The sequence below is a fragment of the Hippocampus bargibanti genome, linkage group LG14 (assembly GCF_051943395.1).
Source record: "Hippocampus bargibanti isolate YZ-2025 linkage group LG14, ASM5194339v1, whole genome shotgun sequence".
NCBI lineage: Eukaryota > Metazoa > Chordata > Actinopteri > Syngnathiformes > Syngnathidae > Hippocampus > Hippocampus bargibanti.
The window spans coordinates 17,568,961-17,590,287 of NC_142747.1; the positions used below are offsets into that span (position 1 = coordinate 17,568,961).

Sequence of the window (21,327 nt, forward strand, 5' to 3'; positions counted from 1 at the left end):
CGTTGAACATATAATAAGCATAATTTTTCGTAGAGTATGACGTAAAGTAAAAGTAGCAAACGGGCTCGTCCGGGATTTGAACCCGGGACCTCTCGCACCCGAAGCGAGAATCATACCCCTAGACCAACGAGCCAAGTAGAAGTACATCCCCTGACTAGCGTTCATAATTTTTTCCCTTCGGCTTTTCCCTCCAAGGTGTCGCCACAGCAAATCAGTGTCCTCCATCTTGAGAGGTTTGATCCGCATTTTTGTTTTGGCCAAGCTTTTACGTCGGATGCCCTTCCTGACACAACCCTCTGTATTTATCCGCGCTTGGGACCGGCACAAGAAGACATATATGTCCCTTTGTGACTACAGAACAAGCAACTCGATCAGTAAAAGGCTCCCCAAACACAAAATGGTAATCGGCACAGCAACATTCAAAAACATAACATTTAAATAGCTTCCTTAGCAAAAGATAGACGAACATGAGTATATTTTATGAATGAGACTCAAAGAAGACACAGAGCATTTCAATTAACTTCTTTTTATATATCATACATAAGACTGTCTTAATATAATACAAAGGGCATTGTCATAAACACAGCAAAGTCTTGACTAGATCTTACAATCTGTGGATACATGGACTTGTCCTCCCCCCCCCCTGTCCCACCCCCATGCTGTTCAATTCTATAGTGCGTGTTGCATGTACAAAAAAAAGAGAAGTGAAAAAAAATGTGAAGTATAAAATGGAAAAAGAAAAAAAGAGCAATCCAAATTAAATAAGAGGATTTCCACTTTTGCTTGGTGTCCAGATATGTCAACAAGAATGTTTTTGTGTCTAACCCACAAACGGAACAGGAAGATGATGGAACCTTATTTTAAACATATATATTTTTTTTTAATTCACCATGTGCTTGTCATAGAACCCAAAAAAGTAAGATTTGTGATGTACATGCACTTACAATATACCCTGTGAAAATTATTAAGGTTTGAGGATCTAGCGTTCCCTGTTTGATTCAAACCCTTCCTCATAGTGTTGTCCTGATGCAGTCAAGTTTTTTTTTTTTGCCACTAAGAAGAAACAAGAGTTCCTGCCCCTAATGGATGGTCACCCAATTTGACAAACATAATCAACATACCAGCAGGAGCAAGGTAGTGAGTTCTATACTTCCTTTATTAAAAAAATATAAATATATACATAAATTCTATTTCAACTATTAAAAAGGGGCTGCATTTCATGACAACTGCTCTAAATAAGAGGTCAATCTGCATGATCAGAAATATAGGCGCACACTTACGAGTCACTGCAGTCAAATTTTTTTGTCTTTTCACTCTTTATTTTTGGAATGTTTAGTACCAGTACGAGCGTCGGCGGGCGATGAAAACGGCCGTCCGACGTGTCGAAAGATCTCAAATTCGGCGAGGGTGTTAACAAAAATGATTGCAAATTTGCAATTAACCTTGACATCCAGATAACCCCCCCTTTAGTCTCAAGATAGGTAGCTTTACATTGATGGTTAATGAGAGCGTGATTTGGTGTATGGGCATTTTTTTTCCTTCTAAAATGACAGAACAGCATGACTGTTGTGTGCGGCATGTGGTCAATTTTGACAGGTGGCCGCGGGCAGGTTATCTCCTCTCTGATTTCAAAACTGGTCAAAAATAAGCAAACAGGAGAGAAAGAAAAAAAAGGAAAGAAGAAAGCACTTCAAAATCCCTGATGTCAAAGAAAAACAAAAACGAAAGAAAAACCCCAAAACAAGAAATTAAATGTTTTCAAGAACATGCGTGTCTGCCCAGGCAAAAAAAAAAAATTAAAAAAAAATGAGATGGCGGGCTTCCCTTTGAACATGACAACAACCAAGGGGATGTGCCCTTCGCCAACGACATCAGAACATCCAACACCATTTTTCCAAGCCACGTTGACCAAATGTATGAAAGGCAGCAAAAACCCTTTGAAATAGGTATGTAGGATGGGGCAAAATTAACAAAATCCAAGTGTGTGGAGAAGGGGGGGGGGGGGGTGAAACCAAACAGAAGAAAAGAATCGACTACGCAGAACAACGCATTCGCCTCTTTTTTTTTTATATATATTTTTTTTGTTTAAACCATCATCAGCTATCTTGCTACTCCGGAGCCTGCAGAGTAACTACCAGATTCTCTAAAACGTAGTAACATTTATTTTTGTTAATATTTAAAAGACTCCCAAAATAATCTACCAATTATGGAAACAGGTTTTGGTAAAAGATGGCAAACAAATGTGGCCAAAGCGTACACAATAGCCCAAACAATACTCTCCATCCAGTTTTGCTAACGCACGCACATATGCACTTATATATGTGTGTCATGTCATATGTGTGTGTGTGTGTATATATATATATATATATATATATATATATATATATATACACACACAGTAAAGTCTCGTTATATCGATATTCTCGGGAGTTGGAAAAAATATCGATATAACCGGACTATCGATATATCCGATCCTGCGGCATGTAAATTTTCTCCTTGCGTTCATAGAAATAGTATCGTAATAAGCAGTACTATCGATATAACCAATATCGATATAACGAGACTTTACTGTGTGCGCATGCATATATATATATATATATATATATATATATATATATATATATATATATATATATATATATATATATATATATATATAGCAGCTGTTTGTGTTAACACGCCAATAAGATCTCATCAATGCACGGTGAACTGCTACATTATTGGTTACAGACACCTAATATGCTATAAAACAACTGCTTTGGTATAAAAAAAAAATATCCAAAGGGAAAATAATTTTTCGTAAAATTCACAGCATACATTGAGGACAAGAAAAAGGCAGTCACTTCACTTTTTTCTTTTCAGTTTCCATGTGTTTTTTTGGAGTGGGGGGGGGTGGTGAGGGGTGAGACCTGTGCAGGTGGTTCTGATGAGGGAACAACATGCAAAAATATGAGCAAAAAAAAAAAAAAAAAAAAAGAAGAAACAAAAATAAAAAAAAAGGGGGTTGACTCTGGGATAAGTTATTTCCACTGCAAAAATCCTTAACCGGTGACTAAGATATTTTTTTTTGAAGGAAGTCATGTTTAGGAGGTTGTTGTGTACAATAAGACCCTGTTATGTGGGGCCCTGCTGAAGATATCTTTGTCGAGAAAGGCCTCAAATTACCATTCTTAATTAGCTTTTTTTTCTTCTTCTTCTAAAATGTTTTCAAGAATTAAGGGCTGCCTAGAGAGAAAAATAGAGAAAAGCCATCTTAATTCAAAAAAAAGATCATGTCCAGCTCCATCCCCAGTCGTAGTCCATGAGTCATAAGGCCAAAGGGTTGTATTTCAAATCAGCCACCGACTGTGTTCCTTCCTTCCGCTGCGCCCGCGTTGTTGCAGCACACGCTGCCATATTTTTTTGTTTTTGTTTTGAGGCATCTTGGCGTGAGGGACGGACGGATGCCTCCCCTTTTTCTCCGACCAGCTCTGCGTCTGGATCCGCCCGCACCCGGCCAGCACACGCTTATAGGGAACTCGGCTGTCATGTCGAGTTACACAACACCAACTGAGCCACCAATAAGAAATATCACCGCAAAAAAAAAAAAATAATAATAAAAAAAAAAAAAAAAAAAAAAAAAACACTCGCCTTTCTTGTGAAGCTAAGGGATTTACAAGCAGCTTCTTTGTGTGACATTTTGCTTGGGGGCTGGGGGGGTGAGATGTGGGTAAATAAATGACGAACAAGTGGAACAGTAATGTCAGGCTAGCATTTCACGGCCTCAACTTTACTTTGAAATGCTCCTCTTTGCCACATCATATCGTACGTTGGTGAAATGATAAGATGGATGTGTCAATCTCACTACGCAGTCTAACTTTGTGGATAATGGTCGCAAAAGAATAAACGGATGACAATTAAATCTATTCTTCTTCTTCTTCAGAAAGGTTTTTTTCCCTCCCCTTTCTGTAGTAGCGGTTCAGTGATATCTCCCTTCTCACGTGAGCAGCTTTGATTCTCAACACACCTTTTTGTAGTAAAAAACACCACCTTAAAAATGACGCACAGGGGTGGGGGGGGGTGGGGGCTAACACAGCCAAAAAAAAAAAAAAAAAAAAATGTCAGCGCAGTCACGAGCTTGCCATGGAACTCTGCTGCACACACACTCCAGTCATTGGAGACTCCTCGCGGTCCATGCCCTGCCTCATGCTCAGGTGGCCCTCTGCCAGGTAATGGCCAGGCCCAGTGTTCGTGCCCATGGAGAAAGCAGGGTGCGCCGCCATGCCGGTCTCCTGCCGTGGGTTCGAGAAGGCACCTAGCCCCATGCTTAGCCCGCCGTTCTGACCAAAGTCGAGGGCTCCGGCGGGCAAATGGCGGAGCTGGTAGGCCTGGTTGCCGTGATTCCCCGTGGAAGAGGAAGATGTCGATGAAGAGGAGGCAGAAGAAGACAGGGAGGTCATAGACAGATGGCCGTGGACCACCTCCATGGAGTCCTGGGTCGACGAGCTGTGCGTCGGGGAGGTGTAGTGGCGCGGGCGCGGCCGCGTGGCCATCATGGGCCCGTGGTGGTGATGAGCGTGTGAGTGGGGGTGCAGGGCCTTCGGGTGCTGCGGGGGAACGTGGAAGGTGGTCTCCTGGACTGGGTGGGTCTCACCGGTGACTGATTCCGGTACCACGCCGCCTCCCCACACAAGTGGGGGTGGGTAAGGCTGTCGGGCCTGCCAACAAACGAGTTTTGACAGCGTCATGTGGTGTTCTTATGAAAAAAAATGGGTGTAATAAATCCATTTTTTTTTTTGCATTTTTGTTATGACTTCACAACTTAATATATTAACTCATTCACTGCCATTCCCAAATTTATTCGGGAATTGCAAATAGGACAGAGCGCCATTCCCGAATTAGTTCGGGTTTTGTTTTTCATGCTTGGGTGCCGATAAAGCGCTGGCCATGGCCTCTGGCAAACTTTTTCCCTTCCACAAGGGTACAGCATTTCCCTTGTTTCCCATGTTAGCGCTTTGTTTCAGCATCCGCTGCGGTTAAAGCGCTATATAAACCAATATGTATGTATTCCATTGTCGGCTCTTTCATCTAGAACTGCTTCATGTCACAAAGAGGGTACAGCAAGTGCTGAAGCATGAATGGCTCTCTGTGTCTTTGTGTTGTCATATTATTTGTTATTTAGTTTTGTTTTTTTATTTCAAAATGGTGTCGCGAGAGTGGCTGCCTTTCCAGCAGCTCCTGTATTTTGTTTTTCTTCTTCTTTCTTTCCTTTCCTCTTCCTTTCATAACTTTGCTGCTGTGTTACTTACGGGTACAGTGAACGCTGGCGCGAATGGCTGCTGCTGCTCACCCGCACACACAAAAAAAAGTTCTTATCCCGTGACTGTAAAGTGTCCTTGAGAGTTTTGAAAGGCGCTTAGAAATAAAATGTATTATTATTACTATTATTTTGGACAGCCGCCCTCATTTTAAGCTCATATAACTCCAGACCCATATAATTTAAGAAATAACCTTTTTTTCTGGTGAAACAAGAGGTTTCTTACGCTGCACTGAATGTTTATGTAGTCCTAAAACTCAATATTCAGTGGGTCCTGGAATTCGCGTGACAATGACAAAAACTCTGGCACTGAAGTGGACACATTTTTGCACATTTGGCAGTGAATGAGTTCATACTTATTTAATAGAAATGTGTAAAGTTATAAGGTGTTTAATATGTAAAATGGTCTACTACAAAGTCAAAACATTGCGATGATTCATGAAGTTGAGGGTAGGACCTGTGGGCAGAGGTTGTCTCCATCAATGGCTGGCATGGCAGTTCCAAAATGTCCCCCACTGTGTAAGTGGTGATGGGTCGGGTCTGATCTCGCTCTCCCACTGGTGCTTGTTCCAGAGGAGCCTCCTAAAGAAGTCATCACGAGTGTTATCGTGCTATGACCTAACCACATGCTCTTGAATTTCAAAGTATTCCATTACAAATCGTCACGTACCAGAACTAGAGGAGGTGCTGGATGTGGTTCCTGAAGACTGGGACTGCTCCAAAGCGGGGCTGGTGGACACGCTGCTGCTCGTATTGGTCCCCTCGTCCGCTGTCTTCTTGAAGAAGCTGTGCTGCAGGGCGTAGTAGGGCTGGATGCGACTCTTGGGGTCATAATCCAGCATCCGCAGGATCAGGTCCTTGAACTTCAAATAGTCTGCAACGGCGTGGCCAGACTCGCCAGCCCGCCGGCCGCCTGGACCCCCGGTCTCCACGCCCAGGATGGAGTGGAGCTTCCGTGAAGCTGGAGGTTTATACTATCATACAAATGGAACAAATGGTTACTTAGTTCCTTTTTTTTGCTTCAGAGAATGGGAAAGACAATGGCTTACCCTTTTGCCATCTTTGGTCTTTTTAACACTCCATGTACCATCCGAAAGCTTCTCAAAGAACTTTCTGGCTTTTGGGGCTAGGTCCATTATGTGATTAGGTGGGATTCCGAGAACCTCCACAATTTTGTTCATCTGGTCAACCTGAGAAAGTCATCACAAACAAAGTTAAACACATTTGAATACAGCTTTAGACAGCGTGCCTGCGTACTTGGTGTTCCCAATCTTTTAATGGGGAACTTATTGCAACACCCGACTAGCAACAAAGGTGACCTGGCTTGCTAACACTGTAGATGATGACGGGACCGACTGGACCTTGACTTTATTATCCTAGCATTATTGTTTGAAATTTGATGCTGTTTCATGCTATCAATTGAACACGATGGGATTACTTGCTAGGTCCGTCCGCTATCACCGAGAGAACACACGTCATTGTGGGTTGGTGTGCTACATTGTCATTGTTAAGGTAATTCTGTTCTGATTCCATGTGTGTATGAAAAATAGAATTGACATCCCAAAATGACTCTTTTTAATCAAATAAATCGTAGGCATTAAAATCATGTACGCCCAACTAGCATAAAAGTAGGAGTCATTCTGCCGGAGCCAAGTGGGTGAGAAAATTGTTGCCGACATTAAAAGATGCCTTATTATTATTATTGAAATAATTGTTTCCCCATTGTGGCACGAATAAAGGTATTCTGATTCTGATTATCATCATTGTTTTCTGCCATATTTTCTTGACAACCGAGTGAGGGAGTCTGATGATGAAGTTAAAAACACTGGGTTCGTAATACTGATCAATGTAACAAAAAAAAAAAAAAAAACGAGTGGACATAGTTGGCCTCAATATACCTCATTGGCTCCACTGAAAAGTGGCTCTCCCGTATGCATCTCCACCAAAATGCAACCTAAGGACCACATATCTATGGCCAGGTCATAGGGCATTCCCAGAAGGACTTCTGGGGAGCGGTAGAAGCGACTCTGGATATATTGGTATATCTACACAAAGGAAGGAAGGAAATGAGTACTTTCTATTCATTTGGACATCATGCACTCATATTTATCATACAGTTATGACAAAGAGCATGATTTACCCTTTGTCCAAGCTGGCACGAGCTGCCAAAGTCCACTATTTTAATTGCACTCCTCTTAGGGTTGCAGAGGAGGATGTTCTCGGGCTTCAGGTCACAGTGGATGATGCTGAGCTCGGGCGTGGCCAGGAACAGCAGCGCCGTGCATAGCTGCTGGGCAAACTTCCGGGTGAGGTTGAGCGAGACGCCGCGGAAGTTGGTATTTCGGAGCAGGTCATACAGGTTATATGAAAGCATCTCAAACACGAGGCAGAGGTGGTTCCGAAACATGAAGTGACGCTTCAGGTGAACTGTGGGAGTAATCAAGTTATGTCCCAGTTAGGTGAAAATGTTTTTTTTAATTATTTGACTGAAATCAGAAGAGAGTGTGAAGTACCAATGTAGTATTTCATCTCGGTGTCATGTTTGTTCATAAGCTCGAGGAGGCGCACTTCAATCTGGGCTTGATTGAGGAAAGCTTTCTTGTTCTTGATGATCTTAATGGCAACCCATTCCTGCTCTGCTCGGTCGTATGCTTTCACAACCTAAAAAAGGCACATTCAATGGTCGGCTAAAGTTAGATTTCCATGACGACAGTTTAGAAATATTAAAAATAACTGATGATGTATGGTTCGGTAACAAACACACTGTTAATATGTTCCGCACCTGTCCAAATGAACCTTTTCCTATCAAGGAATCAATCTCATATCGGTCCATCCATTTCTCCCCATTCTTGACGATGTAGTCATAGTTATCATCGTCATAGCCATCATTAAAGACCTTCCTTTCTTTTTTGTGACTGGAATCTTCGCCCTGACCCTGTTGGTGCCGTCTCTTCTTTTTTGCATAATACACCTGAAAGATGATCGAAAAGAACGCTTAGGGGGAAAAAAAGAGACAAAAACATCGAGATTCATGCCATCGTTTGAGAATGTTCTCACTGACCTCATTGATGTGTTTGTATGTTTTGATAAGGTCAATGGAGAGCTTCCTCAGGGGAGCTGAAGTTGGGTCACGAAAGCACTGGGGCATGTGCCTCTGAAGTGTCAAAAATATTACATCACAGATCATGAATGACAGATCGTGCTCTTGTCAACAATTCATACACCACTGTTGTTAAACATATATTTAAGTGTACCTGATTGGCAGTGAGCTGTGTCGCCTGGTCGCTGTACGGTAAAACCGTAACAGATTGGTCAGTGCTTGGCTGGTGGCGCTCACTGTACTGCTGGTGCGTATGGGGCATTGGAGCAGCCATCTGAAGACCAGCAGTGTGTAAAGAAAAAGAGGGCGCAAGCCGGACAGACGAAGGTTTGCATGCTGAAGTCTCTCCTCCTGCAAGACATTAGCACCATGACTCGAGTGGCAGCGCGAGCAAGATATACGATCAAAACAAAGAGACCAATGGTTACAATGTAGAGGTGTAGCATTGACTTTTCGCAGACAATAAACAGAACAATGCATCTTGCATTAACCCTCATATTATGTTATGGGTCAATTTGACCCGTTTTCATTTTGTGTTGACTAAAACACTGGATATCTTTGCGTTTTCCTTTCTTCAAAACAGTTCTAAAATATCCCAATAGAACATATGTTGTCTCTCTTTTCAAGTATTTTTATCACATCTCAGAAACAGCTAATGCTGATGTCACCTATTATTTGACTGTTTTGTGTGGATTACATACAGGTAAAAAAAGCCCACAACATAATCAACATTATTTTTTTCAACATAATATAAGGGTTAATAGAGCAATTATTAGTATGCTTTTCTAACAGGTCTACAAAGACCACCATGTGTGATTAGATGAGAAAAAAAGGCAAAAATGTAAATGCATGCAAACTGTTGTTTACACGTGTATTGAAATGATCGGTGTGATACAACTAAACTGACAAATATGGTGACAAAAAAGCAAAATATGCCAGATATATTAAAACAATGTGTTCAAAACATCAAATTGGGTGAGACAATTAAATCCTATTGTTTTTATGAGTAATATGCGAGGAGAAAAAGGGGGAGAACATATGAGCAGGCTTTAGTGGAAAAAAGGGGATGAAAAGCAAGGCCCAGCAAACTGTATAGTGAATCATACTTCGTTTTAAGGCAGCAAGAATGGTGAGAGAAAAAAAAAGTGAAATAGCATGTGGAGCTATCAGCATCTCTCCGCACAGAACATAATCCACCAGCGCTACACAGTAACCACTTTTCAGAATCCCAGCAACAGCACCTAATTAGCATAGCCTATCACCACAGAGATACAGCGTGATTTGGCAAGCCCATCAACGCACAGGCCAATCACAACGCAGTATGCAAATAGCCTACTTTTGTTGCCAGGGCAGAGCGGCTTCCATTTTCCAATGAGAAAACAAGAAATAAACAAATCAAATTGAACTTTGGCACAATTCGACGCCGCTTTCGACGCGAGGAACTGACGGCAAAATAGCTACACAAACCCCCCAAAAAGCGTTCGAAAGCTGAGCCAGCTGTGGGAGCGTCCCCCAAAAAAAAAACACAGCCACTGATAGCAATGAAGGCGAGCGACGGGCAAGGCGAGCATAGGCAACGGCTGTATTTAAAGGAACACACAAGGTGTAATACAAGACGCCTTTCGCTGCACTTATAAATACACCGATTACACGCTACATTCATCTCCTTTAAAAAGAATACTCAGAACATTTATTAGGAATAGCTGGACATGATAGCTTTCATTTACTAGCTTTGAAAAGCAAGACGAGGAATCACAGAAAGCACTCAAAACTTCTACTGCACTTAAAAGTTTGCCCCACATAACAGTGTGATGCAAATTTGGGAGAAGAGGACAGAGACAGGGAGGAACCTGACTTCACCGTTTCCCATTTAGTCCAAAAAAAATGGGAAGGGGAGGCAGGAGAGGGAGATTGAAAAAGGGGGGGGGGGGACTAGAAACACGCATAACATACAACAACAACCTGCTAACCTGGATGCATCTTGTGCAAACATGTCATATCATCCTGGCAGGAGAGTCCAGCAGACAACCAACTACAAAGAATAAAAGCACATTATTATCACTATTTTTTATTTTTATTTTATGAGATTTCCACTAAGAGTTTCAACTGTTTTTTTAAGACTTGCATCGTGGACACTAGGTGTGTTATGAAATGTCACGCAAGTTGAGTTCAAACTTTAAAAAGTCTACTTTAGGGATATGCATGAACCACGAAGGTTGGTCTCTAAGTTAATATCCGATAAATTATTTGTTGTTTTTTAATTTTCAACTAGTGACAGACATACACAGTCACCTGGGTTTTTTTGCTCAGTGGAAATAAATTGTATTATATTGTTCAGAACTGGCTGCATCTGAAGAGGTCCTTCTCTGGCTCGGCAACCCACAAGAGGCCTTGAGAGTGCACAAAATAATTGCAGGTAGCTGTCTCACTCACTCACTCACACACATTATATATATATATATATATATATACTCGTACATATTGGCGGTATTCAATCGAGCCAGCGGGTTGTTGGGGCCCACTCAGCTGGTCCGTCAACAAGTTAACGTTCACCATTAGCCAAGGGCTTCGTTGAATTAGCTTTCGGGCAATGGTAATAGTAAGGCTAGCGGTGATCTCATATTCACATATATAATTCAAGCAAAAGATGTTTAAAATAAGACCGTGTGTGCGTGTGTTAAAGCCAGATCGCACAATGACACCACAATACCGCTGAGTTAATGTTAGCGGCACCAGCATGACTCTTCACACAAAGTCGACCTTCTTTTTTTCCAGAACGCCGTCGAAATGGAAAAAAAGACCTCATTTGACATTTCGACTATCAACCCGACAAATGGGTTAGCTCGCCCCGCCATGTACCTACCGCGGTAGGGTTGCCATTCACGGCTCCCATCATCGATTTGGATTTATACACACAAAGGCAATTCACAAGAAGCACAATGCTGCACCCCGTTGGAGAAAAAAAATACGGGATAAATGTAGTAGACGCTCACCTCTGATGGCACGATCTTCATTTAAAGTCCAATAACCTGTATGATGAGGAAACTTATCCAGTTTGAGATTCTCTCCTCCCTTTGAACAGTTAGCGAGGAACGATCACGTAAATCCGAGCCGGCGTCTTCTTCCGACTGGCAAATGGGAATTTTATTTGCCAGCCAATTCGAATAAATTCTCCATTTCAGACCGGAGATCGACGTTACCATCAGCTGATGACTAGCAACATGCTAGCGTTGAGTAGCACGCCTAAGTTAGTGGCTAAGGTCTAGCGAATGCGGGCTAGTGCTAGTGGACAAAATGAACGCGGCTAACGTTAGCGACCTGTCCCGTGTTAGCCTCGAGCTAACAATCGTTAGCCCCCGTCGCTAAATAAATGCTACGTCAAAGCGATTTTTACGCAGTCTTTTGTCAAATTGGCGTCTACCTCCTCGAACGATGCGATGGCAACGGTGGATTCGGCGTGTTTGGAAGCCCAAACGGACGCCGCGTCCTCCGGTAATTCAGCTTTGGAATTTTGTGTCAATTTTCACAAAATGGCGCGCGGTCCAAACCTGCGCAGTGAACCGGCCCGGTGGACCACAGACGCGGACAAGCCGACTTTCGTGGCGGCGCCGCCTAATTATTTTACCGCGTTAAAAACTCGGCCTCTTGATCATCTTCACCCGATCCATTAGACGAATCTCGCTATCCGAAAATGTCAAATATATGTCCACTGACAGCATTATTCCGGCGGGAAGGGAGAAACATTTGAAAAAGACTGAAGCTCGAAAGGGGGGAGGAAAAAAACCTCCTGACAAAATGGCGATGCTCTCGCTTGTTGCCATGGTAACTGTCAATCAAAAACCGAAATTACCCGGATGCGCCAATGACGAAGAAAATGTAACTGGTAAGAGAGAACACATAAACTCATTCACAGCGCCGTCTGTATTGAATTTTGGAGACTTGTTTCTAAAAGCTCAGCGGACATAAAGAGTTTGATGGTTGTCTTTATTTGTAAGTAGGTTCGTTGTCAGATCTCCCAGGCAGGTGACGCGCAGAGCTTGATCGCGGCGTGGAGTCGAGCAAGTCGTGCCGTGACGTCCGTCCGACGCCCGGCGTGAGCCGGGCGTGCCTGTGCGGGTCTTTGCAAGTCTCTTTGAGGCTATGAGTCCGAGATGAGTCTGCGATGATTCTGCCCCGTGGTTTGCCCACTCTCTCTGTCCCGCGACACCTCCTTTTATACCATTTTCAAGCGTGTGCTATGCGTCAGGGTGAGACGCACATCAAGGAGATCAGGAAATTGAAAGACATGAAAGGGTTGAAGGGCGCACTTCAAAATCATACACACGTGTGACGCCACAGACATATATGTACATAATAATTGGATTGGATTGGATTTGCCTTTATTAGGCTCGTATAATATGTATAATATATGTATAATAATAATAATATTAATAATAATAATTCGAATGTTAACTTTCTGCAGTCATTTTGACGTTTATCCTAGAAAAGGTTGATTTGGCTATCACAGGATACAGTGAACTCACGAGCACCAATTGATGCTAGTTTTGTTCTAATGTTTTTTTTCCGACAAATACTTGACACTATCGATTAAAAGGTGGGAGTTCTATCCATTTTCTTTTTTTACATCAACTTTTTATATGCCTAAAACTTACTGTTTACTTGTTTTGATTAAAAAATGTGGTCAAACAATATAAACGGGATGCACAACCTGTTTTTTTAGTATAAAACCTGACTGTTAAAAAATAATTTGATTTGTTTGACTGAAATTTCAGAGCTGCAAATAATGGTGATTTTCATAATCAATAAATCAGAATCAGAATCAGAATCATCTTTATTGCCAAGTATGTAGAACACACAAGGAATTTGTTTCCGGTAGCTTGTAAAAAAAAAAAAACTGCTAAGTGGCACTATACAGTTCCATTTTGGCTACTGTTGAAAGAGTTCAAAGATGTGTCACTTATTTTGACAATTAATTCACAGAAACGGCCTTTAACAACAGGTGTTATTTGGGGATCAAATAAGGGAAAAGAAATACAAAGGTGGTGAGTTTGATCAGGATATTTAATTACAGTGATACCTTGGCTTACAAACTTAATTGGTTCCCAGAAAGAATGTGTAAGGCGAACGGTGTGTATCCCAAAAATTAATTTCCCATAGGAAACCATTAAAATGAGAATAATCCGTTCCCAGGTCCCCATAAAACCCAATTTTCTACTTTCTAATTTTCTAAACCTTAAAACTACACAAAATATACCTTATTTTATGTATAATAAATGTGCTATGGTATTATAATTAAAGAAATAAACTGTACTGATGGCTTGATGGAATGGAGTGGCCGGTTTCATTAGCATTAAACACTTGATGAGGAACGTAGCCTTCTTCTTTCACCATCTTGAGGAATGATCCCTTGTAGGTGCTTTCTCTGCGATAATTTTATCTAGTTCCTCATCAATTATGTTCTGTTTAGCTGGGTTGATAGCTTTTTGCATCAAGTGTACAGATGGCTTGTGCGGGTTGTTTGTGCAGCGTGGAGTCTGATTGATGGGATATTTTAACCTTGCAGGCTACACTCTGCCTTTGAACTATCAAAAGTTGAAACTCTCTCACTGTCGTCTGCCTGTCTCTTTCATGTTTAAAAGACCTCCCCTCACTGCTGCGTTCTTGACCAATGACGTGGCTATAACCGAAGACCGGGGGCGGGGAATAGAGTACAAAAACAGTCGGCTGCCATTTTGTTGTTAGAAGAACGAGATCGTTTGCGAACGACACATCACCCATTGAGGCAGCTCCGACGGAGCTGAGCTCCGTGTACGAAAAAAGTTCTTACGCCAAGGTAAAGTTCGTATGTAAAGGTTTATAAACCGAAAAGTTCGTAAGCCAAGGGGTTCATAAACCGATGTATCACTGTATTTTCAACGAATAAAGCTTCAAAATTGGATGCAAAAAACTGTATTTTGTTTTTACTTAAATTTCACACAACGTTCCAACTTCATTGGAATTAGCGTTTGCATTTTGCCCCTTGCAAGGCAAGTGTGAGGCGGAGTTAAGAGGAATGCATGAAGTAAGGGTTGATAGGAATGTGCTTTGAATGGCTATTTGGGGAAAAAACGTAGTCCACAAAACTACTCAAAACATAGAATAATAAATCACATTTCCTCATAAATTTACATGGTCAAAATTAAGCGATCCCTCGTTAGGAGGAGCGTAGCCCAGCCTCGCTTTAAACATAGTTTTTGGATTGGATTCACCTTTATTAGTAATCAAGGAATCATGTGGCAGCACGGTGATTGTCGGATTCAATTCCAGCCTACCAGTCTGGATTGTACCTATTGGTTCACTCCCACATTCCAAAAACATGCACGGCTGGTTAATGAAACACCCAAAATTGTCCCTCGTTTGTGAGTGTGAGCCCTGATGGTTGTTTGTCTCTGTGTGCCCCGTGACTGGCTGGCAACCGAAGACAGTTGGGATAGACCCGCGCCGCGACCTTTGTGAGGATCAGGGTTTTAGAAAATGGACGACGGATGGAGCCATCGTGTGCCTATGGTGTAGTTTACAATTGTACCACAAGATAGCAGCAGATGTTCATGTTGGGTGAAGACTCAATCACTGGTCATTACGGTAGCCTGGAAAAACATGATAAAAAAAAAAACAATAATAACAATAATACATTGAAAAAAATGAATACATTTGAATACAAATGATAATGTCAGAGACAAAACATCTTTTATAGATCTATCGACTTTTTTTGATAGATCTATTTATCGACTTTTTTTATAGATCTATTTATCGCCTTTTTCATAGATCTATCAACTTTTTTATAGATCTATCCATCAACTTTTTTTTATAGATCTACGATCTATCCATCAACTTTTTTTATAGATCTATCTATCTATCGACTTTTTTTCTAGATCTATAGACTTTTTTTATAGATCAATCTATCAACTTTTTTATAGATCTATCCAACTTTTTTTTTATAGATCTATGATCTATCCATCAACTTTTTTTTATAGATCTATCGACTTTTTTTCTAGATCTATTGACTTTTTTTATAGATCTATCTATCGACTTTTTTATAGATCTATCTATTGTTTTTTCTAGATCTATCGACTTTTTTTATAGATCTATCAACTTTTTTATAGATCTATCCAACTTTTTTATAGATCTATGATCTATCAATCAACTTTTTTATAGATCTATCTATCGACTTTTTTTTCTAGATCTATTGACTTTTTTATAGATCTATATATCAACTTTTTATAGATCTATCTATTGTTTTTTTTCTAGATCTATCGACTTTTTTTCTAGATCTATAAACTTTTTTATAGATCTATCTATCTATCTATCTATCTATCTATCTATCTATCTATCTATCTATCTATCTATCTATCTATCTATCTATCTATCTATCTATCTATCTATCTATCTATCTATCTATCTATCTATCTATCTATCGTATCAAGCTAGCTAGCTAGCAGACAGCTCGCTAGCTCTCTGTCTGTCTATCTATTTGTCCATCCATCCATCAGAACAGAGTAGATTATTTTTATTTTTCACTTTTAAAGTGTATTTCCACACATAGTAGACAGGGACGATTGTGTACTCAGGTACATACAGTACCTATGGTAATGTTGTCGAGGTGACCATTTGAAAATGTGAACATTGGCTCTTTCCTAATGGTGAGAATTAATTGGCATGATGAATTTAACTTTTATGCATATTATTGCAGTTTTAGATCAACATGCAAACAATCATCACCAAAGTAATCAATTTTAGCCTGAATCCAAGTCATTTCAGTCCAACATCTAAAAACATGTGTATTACACATCAGATGTTTTTTTTTTCAATTCATATAAGACAATGAGCAAATGTTTTCTGAATGACCATTTTATTTTTAACAAAAGTACAAACAACCCCAAAACAGACATTTACCCTACTTGCATGGCAATGTTTACCTTCTTTGGTCATTCTTCCAATGAGATGCTACTGTAATCGTGTTTTCATCTATAATTCAAATTGACGGACACGTAGGCATTGGAACAATTGTTCATCTTGCACAATATAAATAGTAACAGCAACAACAAAACAAAATTCATACTTCACAATGGCATCGTCCCATTTTGAGAACATGCTGTGTCAACGCAACGACTCAAACGTGAATCGCTGAATGCAGACACAAGCAGGTGCATTTTCTTGGACAGGTAAGCGAAATGAACATCAAATACATCCAAATCATTTGCTGGTATCAATTTTGCTGATGATGTCATGTAATACATGTAGAATAAAATTAAAAAAAATCAGAAATGGCACATTCTCGGTAACTTGAGTACTAACCCTTTAGCCATTTCGCTATGCCACAAATGAACAGACACATCTACAGTGATACCTTGCTTTCCGAACTTAATTGGTTCCCAGACAGAGTGTGTAAGGCGAAAAGTGTGCATCCCAAAAACTAATTTCCCATAGGAAACCATTAAAATGAGAATAATCCGTTCCCAGGTCCCCATATAACATAACTTTATACGTTCTAATTTTCTAAGCCTTAAAACTACACACAATATACATTATTTTATGTATAATAAATGTGCTATGGTATTATAATTAAAGAAATAAACTATTATATAATACAGTTGTTTTATTTACCATTGTGATGGTCGTTGATGGCTTGATGGAATAGAGTGGCCAGTTTCATCAGCATTAAACACTTGATGAGGAACGTAGCCTTCTTCTTTCACCATTTTGAGGAATGATCCCTTGTAGGTGCTTTCTTTGTGATAATTTTATCTAGTTCCTCATCAATTGTGTTCTGTTTAGCTGGGTCGATAGCTTTTTGCATCAAGTAACGCCTCGCCCCTCACTGCTGTGTTCTTGACCAATCACATGGCTTTTTGCATCAAGTGTACAGATGGCTTGTGCGGGTTATTTGTGTAGCCTGATTGATGGGAATTTTAACCTTGCAGTCTACACTCTGCCTTTGAACTATCAAAGTTGAAACGAGTCCAAATTTCATTGTTTTCTATCCATTTTGTGACTCTCTCTGTCGTCTGCCTGTCTCTTTAATGTTTAAAACAACTCCCCTCACTGCTGTGTTCTTGACCAATCAGATGGCTTTAATCGAAGATTAGGGGCGGGAAATAAAGGACAAAAACAGTCGGCTTCCATTTTGTTGTTAGAAGAATGGGCTCGTTCACGAACGACATATCACTCATTGAGGTAGCGCCGTGTGTGAAAAAAGTTCGTATGCCAAGGTAAAATTTGCATAAATTTAAGGTTTGTAAACCAAGGGGTTCGTAAACTGAGGTATCACTGTATGTATATTTAAAATAAAACTAAACAATGAGCCACAATGCACTTCGTACATATTTTTACAGTAAAGGCAAAACCGGACTAGAAGTTATTTCACTGGCAGCAGCTAAATAAAGCTCTTTCCTAACAACCATGATTGCTAACATCAGACTGAACTACACAGCGGCGTACATATCTGAGCTTGTCAAGTAGTGCACATCGATCACAAATTTTATCCAATTGTTTATTTTTTATTTTTTTTTTGGTGATTGGATTTGTAGTCAAATTCACCCTGAAATCAAATCCAAGCTGTCTTCATTTTAAAGTACACTTTTTTTTTCTTCTTCTTCGTTTGCCAAAAGATCAAGTGAGGAGCAGAAATGTTCGATGTTCTCACTGCAAAGGATCACAACGTTAGTTAGACTTCACACTGATATGATCGAGTGCAAATGTATGCGGATGCAACCTTTCGCATTCCCAAATGATCGTAGGTGGCTTTTGCGTTCCGCTACACTTGAGCGTTTTGATTGTTCTCTTCCACCTTCTCATCCAGCTTTTTCCCCTCTTCGGGGGAGCCGTTCTCCTTCTCGCCAGTCTTCCAGCTGCCTTGCCTGTAGAAGACGGGACATTTTTCATAATGGTGAGAACTGGTGTGATTAATCAAATCACGTTATTAACTCATACACTGTCACAATGTGCAAATGTATCCACCCCATTGCCAGGGTTTTTGTCATTTTCACTCAAATTCCAGGATGCACAGAATATTGAGTTTTAGGACTACATAAACTTTCATTACAGCGTAAGAAACCTTAGACTCTCTTCTTTCATCAGAAAAAAGGCTTAATTGCTAAGTTATATGGGTCTGGAGTTATCTGAGCTTGAAATGAGGGCGGATGTACAAAAGGTAAATGCTGTTCCCTTGTGGAAGGGAAAAAACATTGCCAGGTCTGACAGGCACTTTATCCGCACCCTAGCAAAAAAAAAAACTAAACCCGAACAAATTTAAGAATGGCGCTCATGGCAGTGAATGAGTTAATTAAATAACTTTATTGAAGAGATTAATCAAATAACTTTATTTAAAAGTTAATCAAATATTTTTATTAACTCTATCACCGCCACTCACAAATTTATTGGGGAATTGAAAATACGACATGGAGCGCTATTCCCGAATTTGTCCGGGTTTTGTTTGTTTCTTGCTGGGATGCCGATAAAACGGCATCCCAGACCTCTAGCAATGTTTTCTCCCTTCCACAAGGGGGCATCATTTACCCATTTTTCCATGTTAGCACTTTGTTCCAGCTTCAGCTATATAAACCAATAAAGTGTAGCTCTTTCTCTTGTTTCTATTCATAACTGTATTTTATTTATTGTATTCTATTTGTGATTGTATTTTATGCTTGTCTGTGACTGTAAAGTGTCATTGAGAGCTTTGAAAGGCGCTTAAAATGAAATGTGTTATTATATTATTATTATTGATATGCTAGCAAGCTAGCTTTCTATCTATTTTAGGTACTTCCGGGTTGAGTGAACGCTGGCGCGTATGGCTGCCACTGCTCACCCGCAGAAAATAATATCCTGTGAGTGTAAAGTGACCTTGAGAGTTTTGAAAGGCACTTATAAATGATGTGTATTATTATTATTATTATTATATGTACGTATGTATTGTATTTTGTCCAGCCACCCCTATTTCAAGCTCAAATAACTCCAGACTGATATCATTTAGGAATGAACAGTTTTTTCACATGAAAGAAGAGAGTCTAAGGTATCTTACGCTGTAATGAATGTTTATGTAGTCCTAAAACTCAACATTCCATGGGTCCTGGAATTTGAGTGAAAATGACAAAAACCCTGGCACTGGAGTGGAGACATTTTTACACATCATCTGGCATTGAATGAGTAAATTGAGGCCTTATCCAACTGTAGTGCATAGTAGGCTCGATTCGGACTCACTTGGATTTCTTCTGGCAGATTCCATAAAGCAACCCAATGACCATGGCGGCAATAAAAAGGCCGACCACTACTCCTACCACCAACTTGATTTGATAGGCGTTTTCCGAGTCGTCTGCAAGACAAAAGACAAACACTACGGTCATGCAACTGACGGACGGTCACACACCAATTTGGACCTCCTGACTACAAACAGGAAGCGGTGCCTAAACATATAAGCTGGATGGACGTACTGCCCCACTATATGATTATGAAGGTAAATGTTCATGACACAAATCCTGTTTATGGCGTCATACGTTCAGCCCATCAGGAAAATGGATCATGTTTGCCAGGATGCTGGTGGCGTTGTTCCTCCTGTGTATTTATTTGTAATTCTTTCAATGAACATTTAATTTCCAACCTCTTTCCCCAGAAGAACACTGATGGAGAATAAGAAGTTATCATATTTAAAAGTTTCATGCTGTTATATGCTTAGTCAACATGTGTGACTCGACTACACAATTGAAGCACAGACAACCTGGGGTCAATCTGAGGTCAACAGACACAGCTTGTAAAAACTGTCATCTTCATCTAGGAGATCTGGCCTTGGACAGAATTTAGGACTTGGGAAACTCCTTTATCACCGAAGCAATTTATGACTTGAAACTCCTTCACAGGAAGAGCTCATTAGCCAGGTTACAAATTTATCAGTTCATGGAAGAGACAATGTTTAATTCCTTGCAGCTGTTCGCGCTTAGAACCCCCAGGGGCGTTGTATTCTAATCAAGAAAACTATGCTTTACTAATGTGTTACTTAAATTTGCATATACTCTCAATAAATAGCTTGGCAGAGGGCTGCATAATTCAGGCGTCTGTCATGAATGTCTGCGTCTCCTGTCGGCAGTGAAAGACAATCTTTCTGGGTTTGAGCCTTCGTCCACAGTGTCCGATCGAACATCTCTGACAAACACTTACCTCGTTTATCCACTCTCACCTCCTCAAATACTGAAATCAGATACGAAATAAAACGATTAACGTCCAACCAAAGCACAAAAAAATGACATCTCACGCTATTTGTAGTCTACTGTTTGCGTGCAGGAGGTTCAGATCAGAGGGAGGACAGATCGAGTCCCAGCATCCCAACACACACACAGGCATTCACAAAAAACTAGACAAACACATGCACAGACGTGACTCAATAAGAAAAAGAATCAGACGGGTAACAAGGCGAACCTTAAAGAAGAGACGGTTGTCATGCCAGTGATGAATGACAAAAGCATTCAGACATGCCTTCATGACTCTGTCAATTAACTCTGTCACTGCCATTCACAAATTTATCCGGGAATTGAAAATAGGACTTGGAGCGCCATTCTTGAATTTGTTCAGGTTTGGATTTTCATGCTAGGGTGCCGATAAAGCGCTGGTCAGACCTCTTGTAATGTTTTTCCTTTCCACGAGGGAGAAGCAGTTCCCTTTTTTCCCATGTTAGCGCTTTGTTCCAGCTTCAGCTGTTGTTAAAGCTAGCTAGCTTTCTCGCTGGCTAGCAATTTATCTCTCTATATATCTATTAGCTATATAGTAATAGCTAGCTTTCTATCCATTTGAGTTACTTCCAGGTTGAGTGAACGCTGGCGCGTGTGACTGCCGCTGCTCACCCACAACTGTAACGTGACCTTGAGAGTTGTGAAAAGTGCTTATAAATGAAATGCATTATTATTAT

The 21,327-nt window shown here is 40.5% G+C and overlaps 2 protein-coding genes and 1 non-coding gene across 6 annotated transcripts in view; all 3 read right to left on the reverse strand.

Annotated features, from left to right (window-relative positions):
- Positions 1-61: 61 nt before the first annotated feature.
- On the reverse strand, positions 62-133 carry trnap-cgg (transfer RNA proline (anticodon CGG)). The gene has a single exon. It is a non-coding gene; the product is annotated as a tRNA-Pro (tRNA).
- Positions 134-2,634: 2,501 nt separating this feature from the next.
- On the reverse strand, positions 2,635-12,211 carry dyrk1ab (dual-specificity tyrosine-(Y)-phosphorylation regulated kinase 1A, b). Of its 2 annotated transcripts, XM_089013965.1 has the most exons (12): positions 11,390-12,211; positions 10,367-10,428; positions 8,551-8,747; positions 8,358-8,450; positions 8,079-8,267; positions 7,810-7,957; positions 7,437-7,723; positions 7,195-7,341; positions 6,346-6,486; positions 5,967-6,270; positions 5,754-5,878; positions 2,635-4,697 (listed from the first exon to the last, which is right to left on the reverse strand). In XM_089013965.1, exons 2-12 carry the CDS (start codon positions 10,392-10,394, stop codon positions 4,110-4,112), a joined length of 2,247 nt encoding a protein of 748 aa, XP_088870091.1. In that variant the 5' UTR covers positions 10,395-10,428; positions 11,390-12,211; the 3' UTR covers positions 2,635-4,109. The 2 variants fall into 2 exon arrangements, with proteins under 2 accessions (XP_088870091.1, XP_088870092.1); XM_089013966.1 differs by lacking the exon at positions 10,367-10,428.
- Positions 12,212-16,273: 4,062 nt separating this feature from the next.
- LOC148888635 (CD166 antigen homolog A-like) overlaps positions 16,274-21,327 on the reverse strand; it is a 41,535-nt gene continuing 36,481 nt past the window's right edge. For 2 of the 3 annotated variants that reach the window (XM_089014121.1, XM_089014124.1), the window contains 4 exons: positions 20,583-20,612; positions 19,632-19,743; positions 18,148-18,292; positions 16,274-18,077 (listed from right to left, as the gene is read on the reverse strand). In XM_089014121.1, the coding sequence (XP_088870247.1) occupies positions 18,190-18,292; positions 19,632-19,743; positions 20,583-20,612 (245 nt within the window). In that variant the 3' untranslated portion in view covers positions 16,274-18,077; positions 18,148-18,189. The remainder of the gene's footprint in view (positions 18,078-18,147; positions 18,293-19,631; positions 19,744-20,582; positions 20,613-21,327) is intronic. The other variant, XM_089014123.1, reaches the window with a different exon arrangement.

Bases quoted from the DNA above. Each gene is read 5' to 3' on its own strand.
- dyrk1ab (XM_089013965.1), bottom strand. From the start codon at position 10,394: ATGACATGTTTGCACAAGATGCATCCAG. The intron at 7,724-7,809 runs GTACTTCACACT...TTACTCCCACAG, and splicing joins CGAGATGAAATACTACATTG to TTCACCTGAAGCGTCACTTC. The intron at 7,342-7,436 runs GTAAATCATGCT...TCCTTTGTGTAG, and splicing joins CGTGCCAGCTTGGACAAAGG to ATATACCAATATATCCAGAG.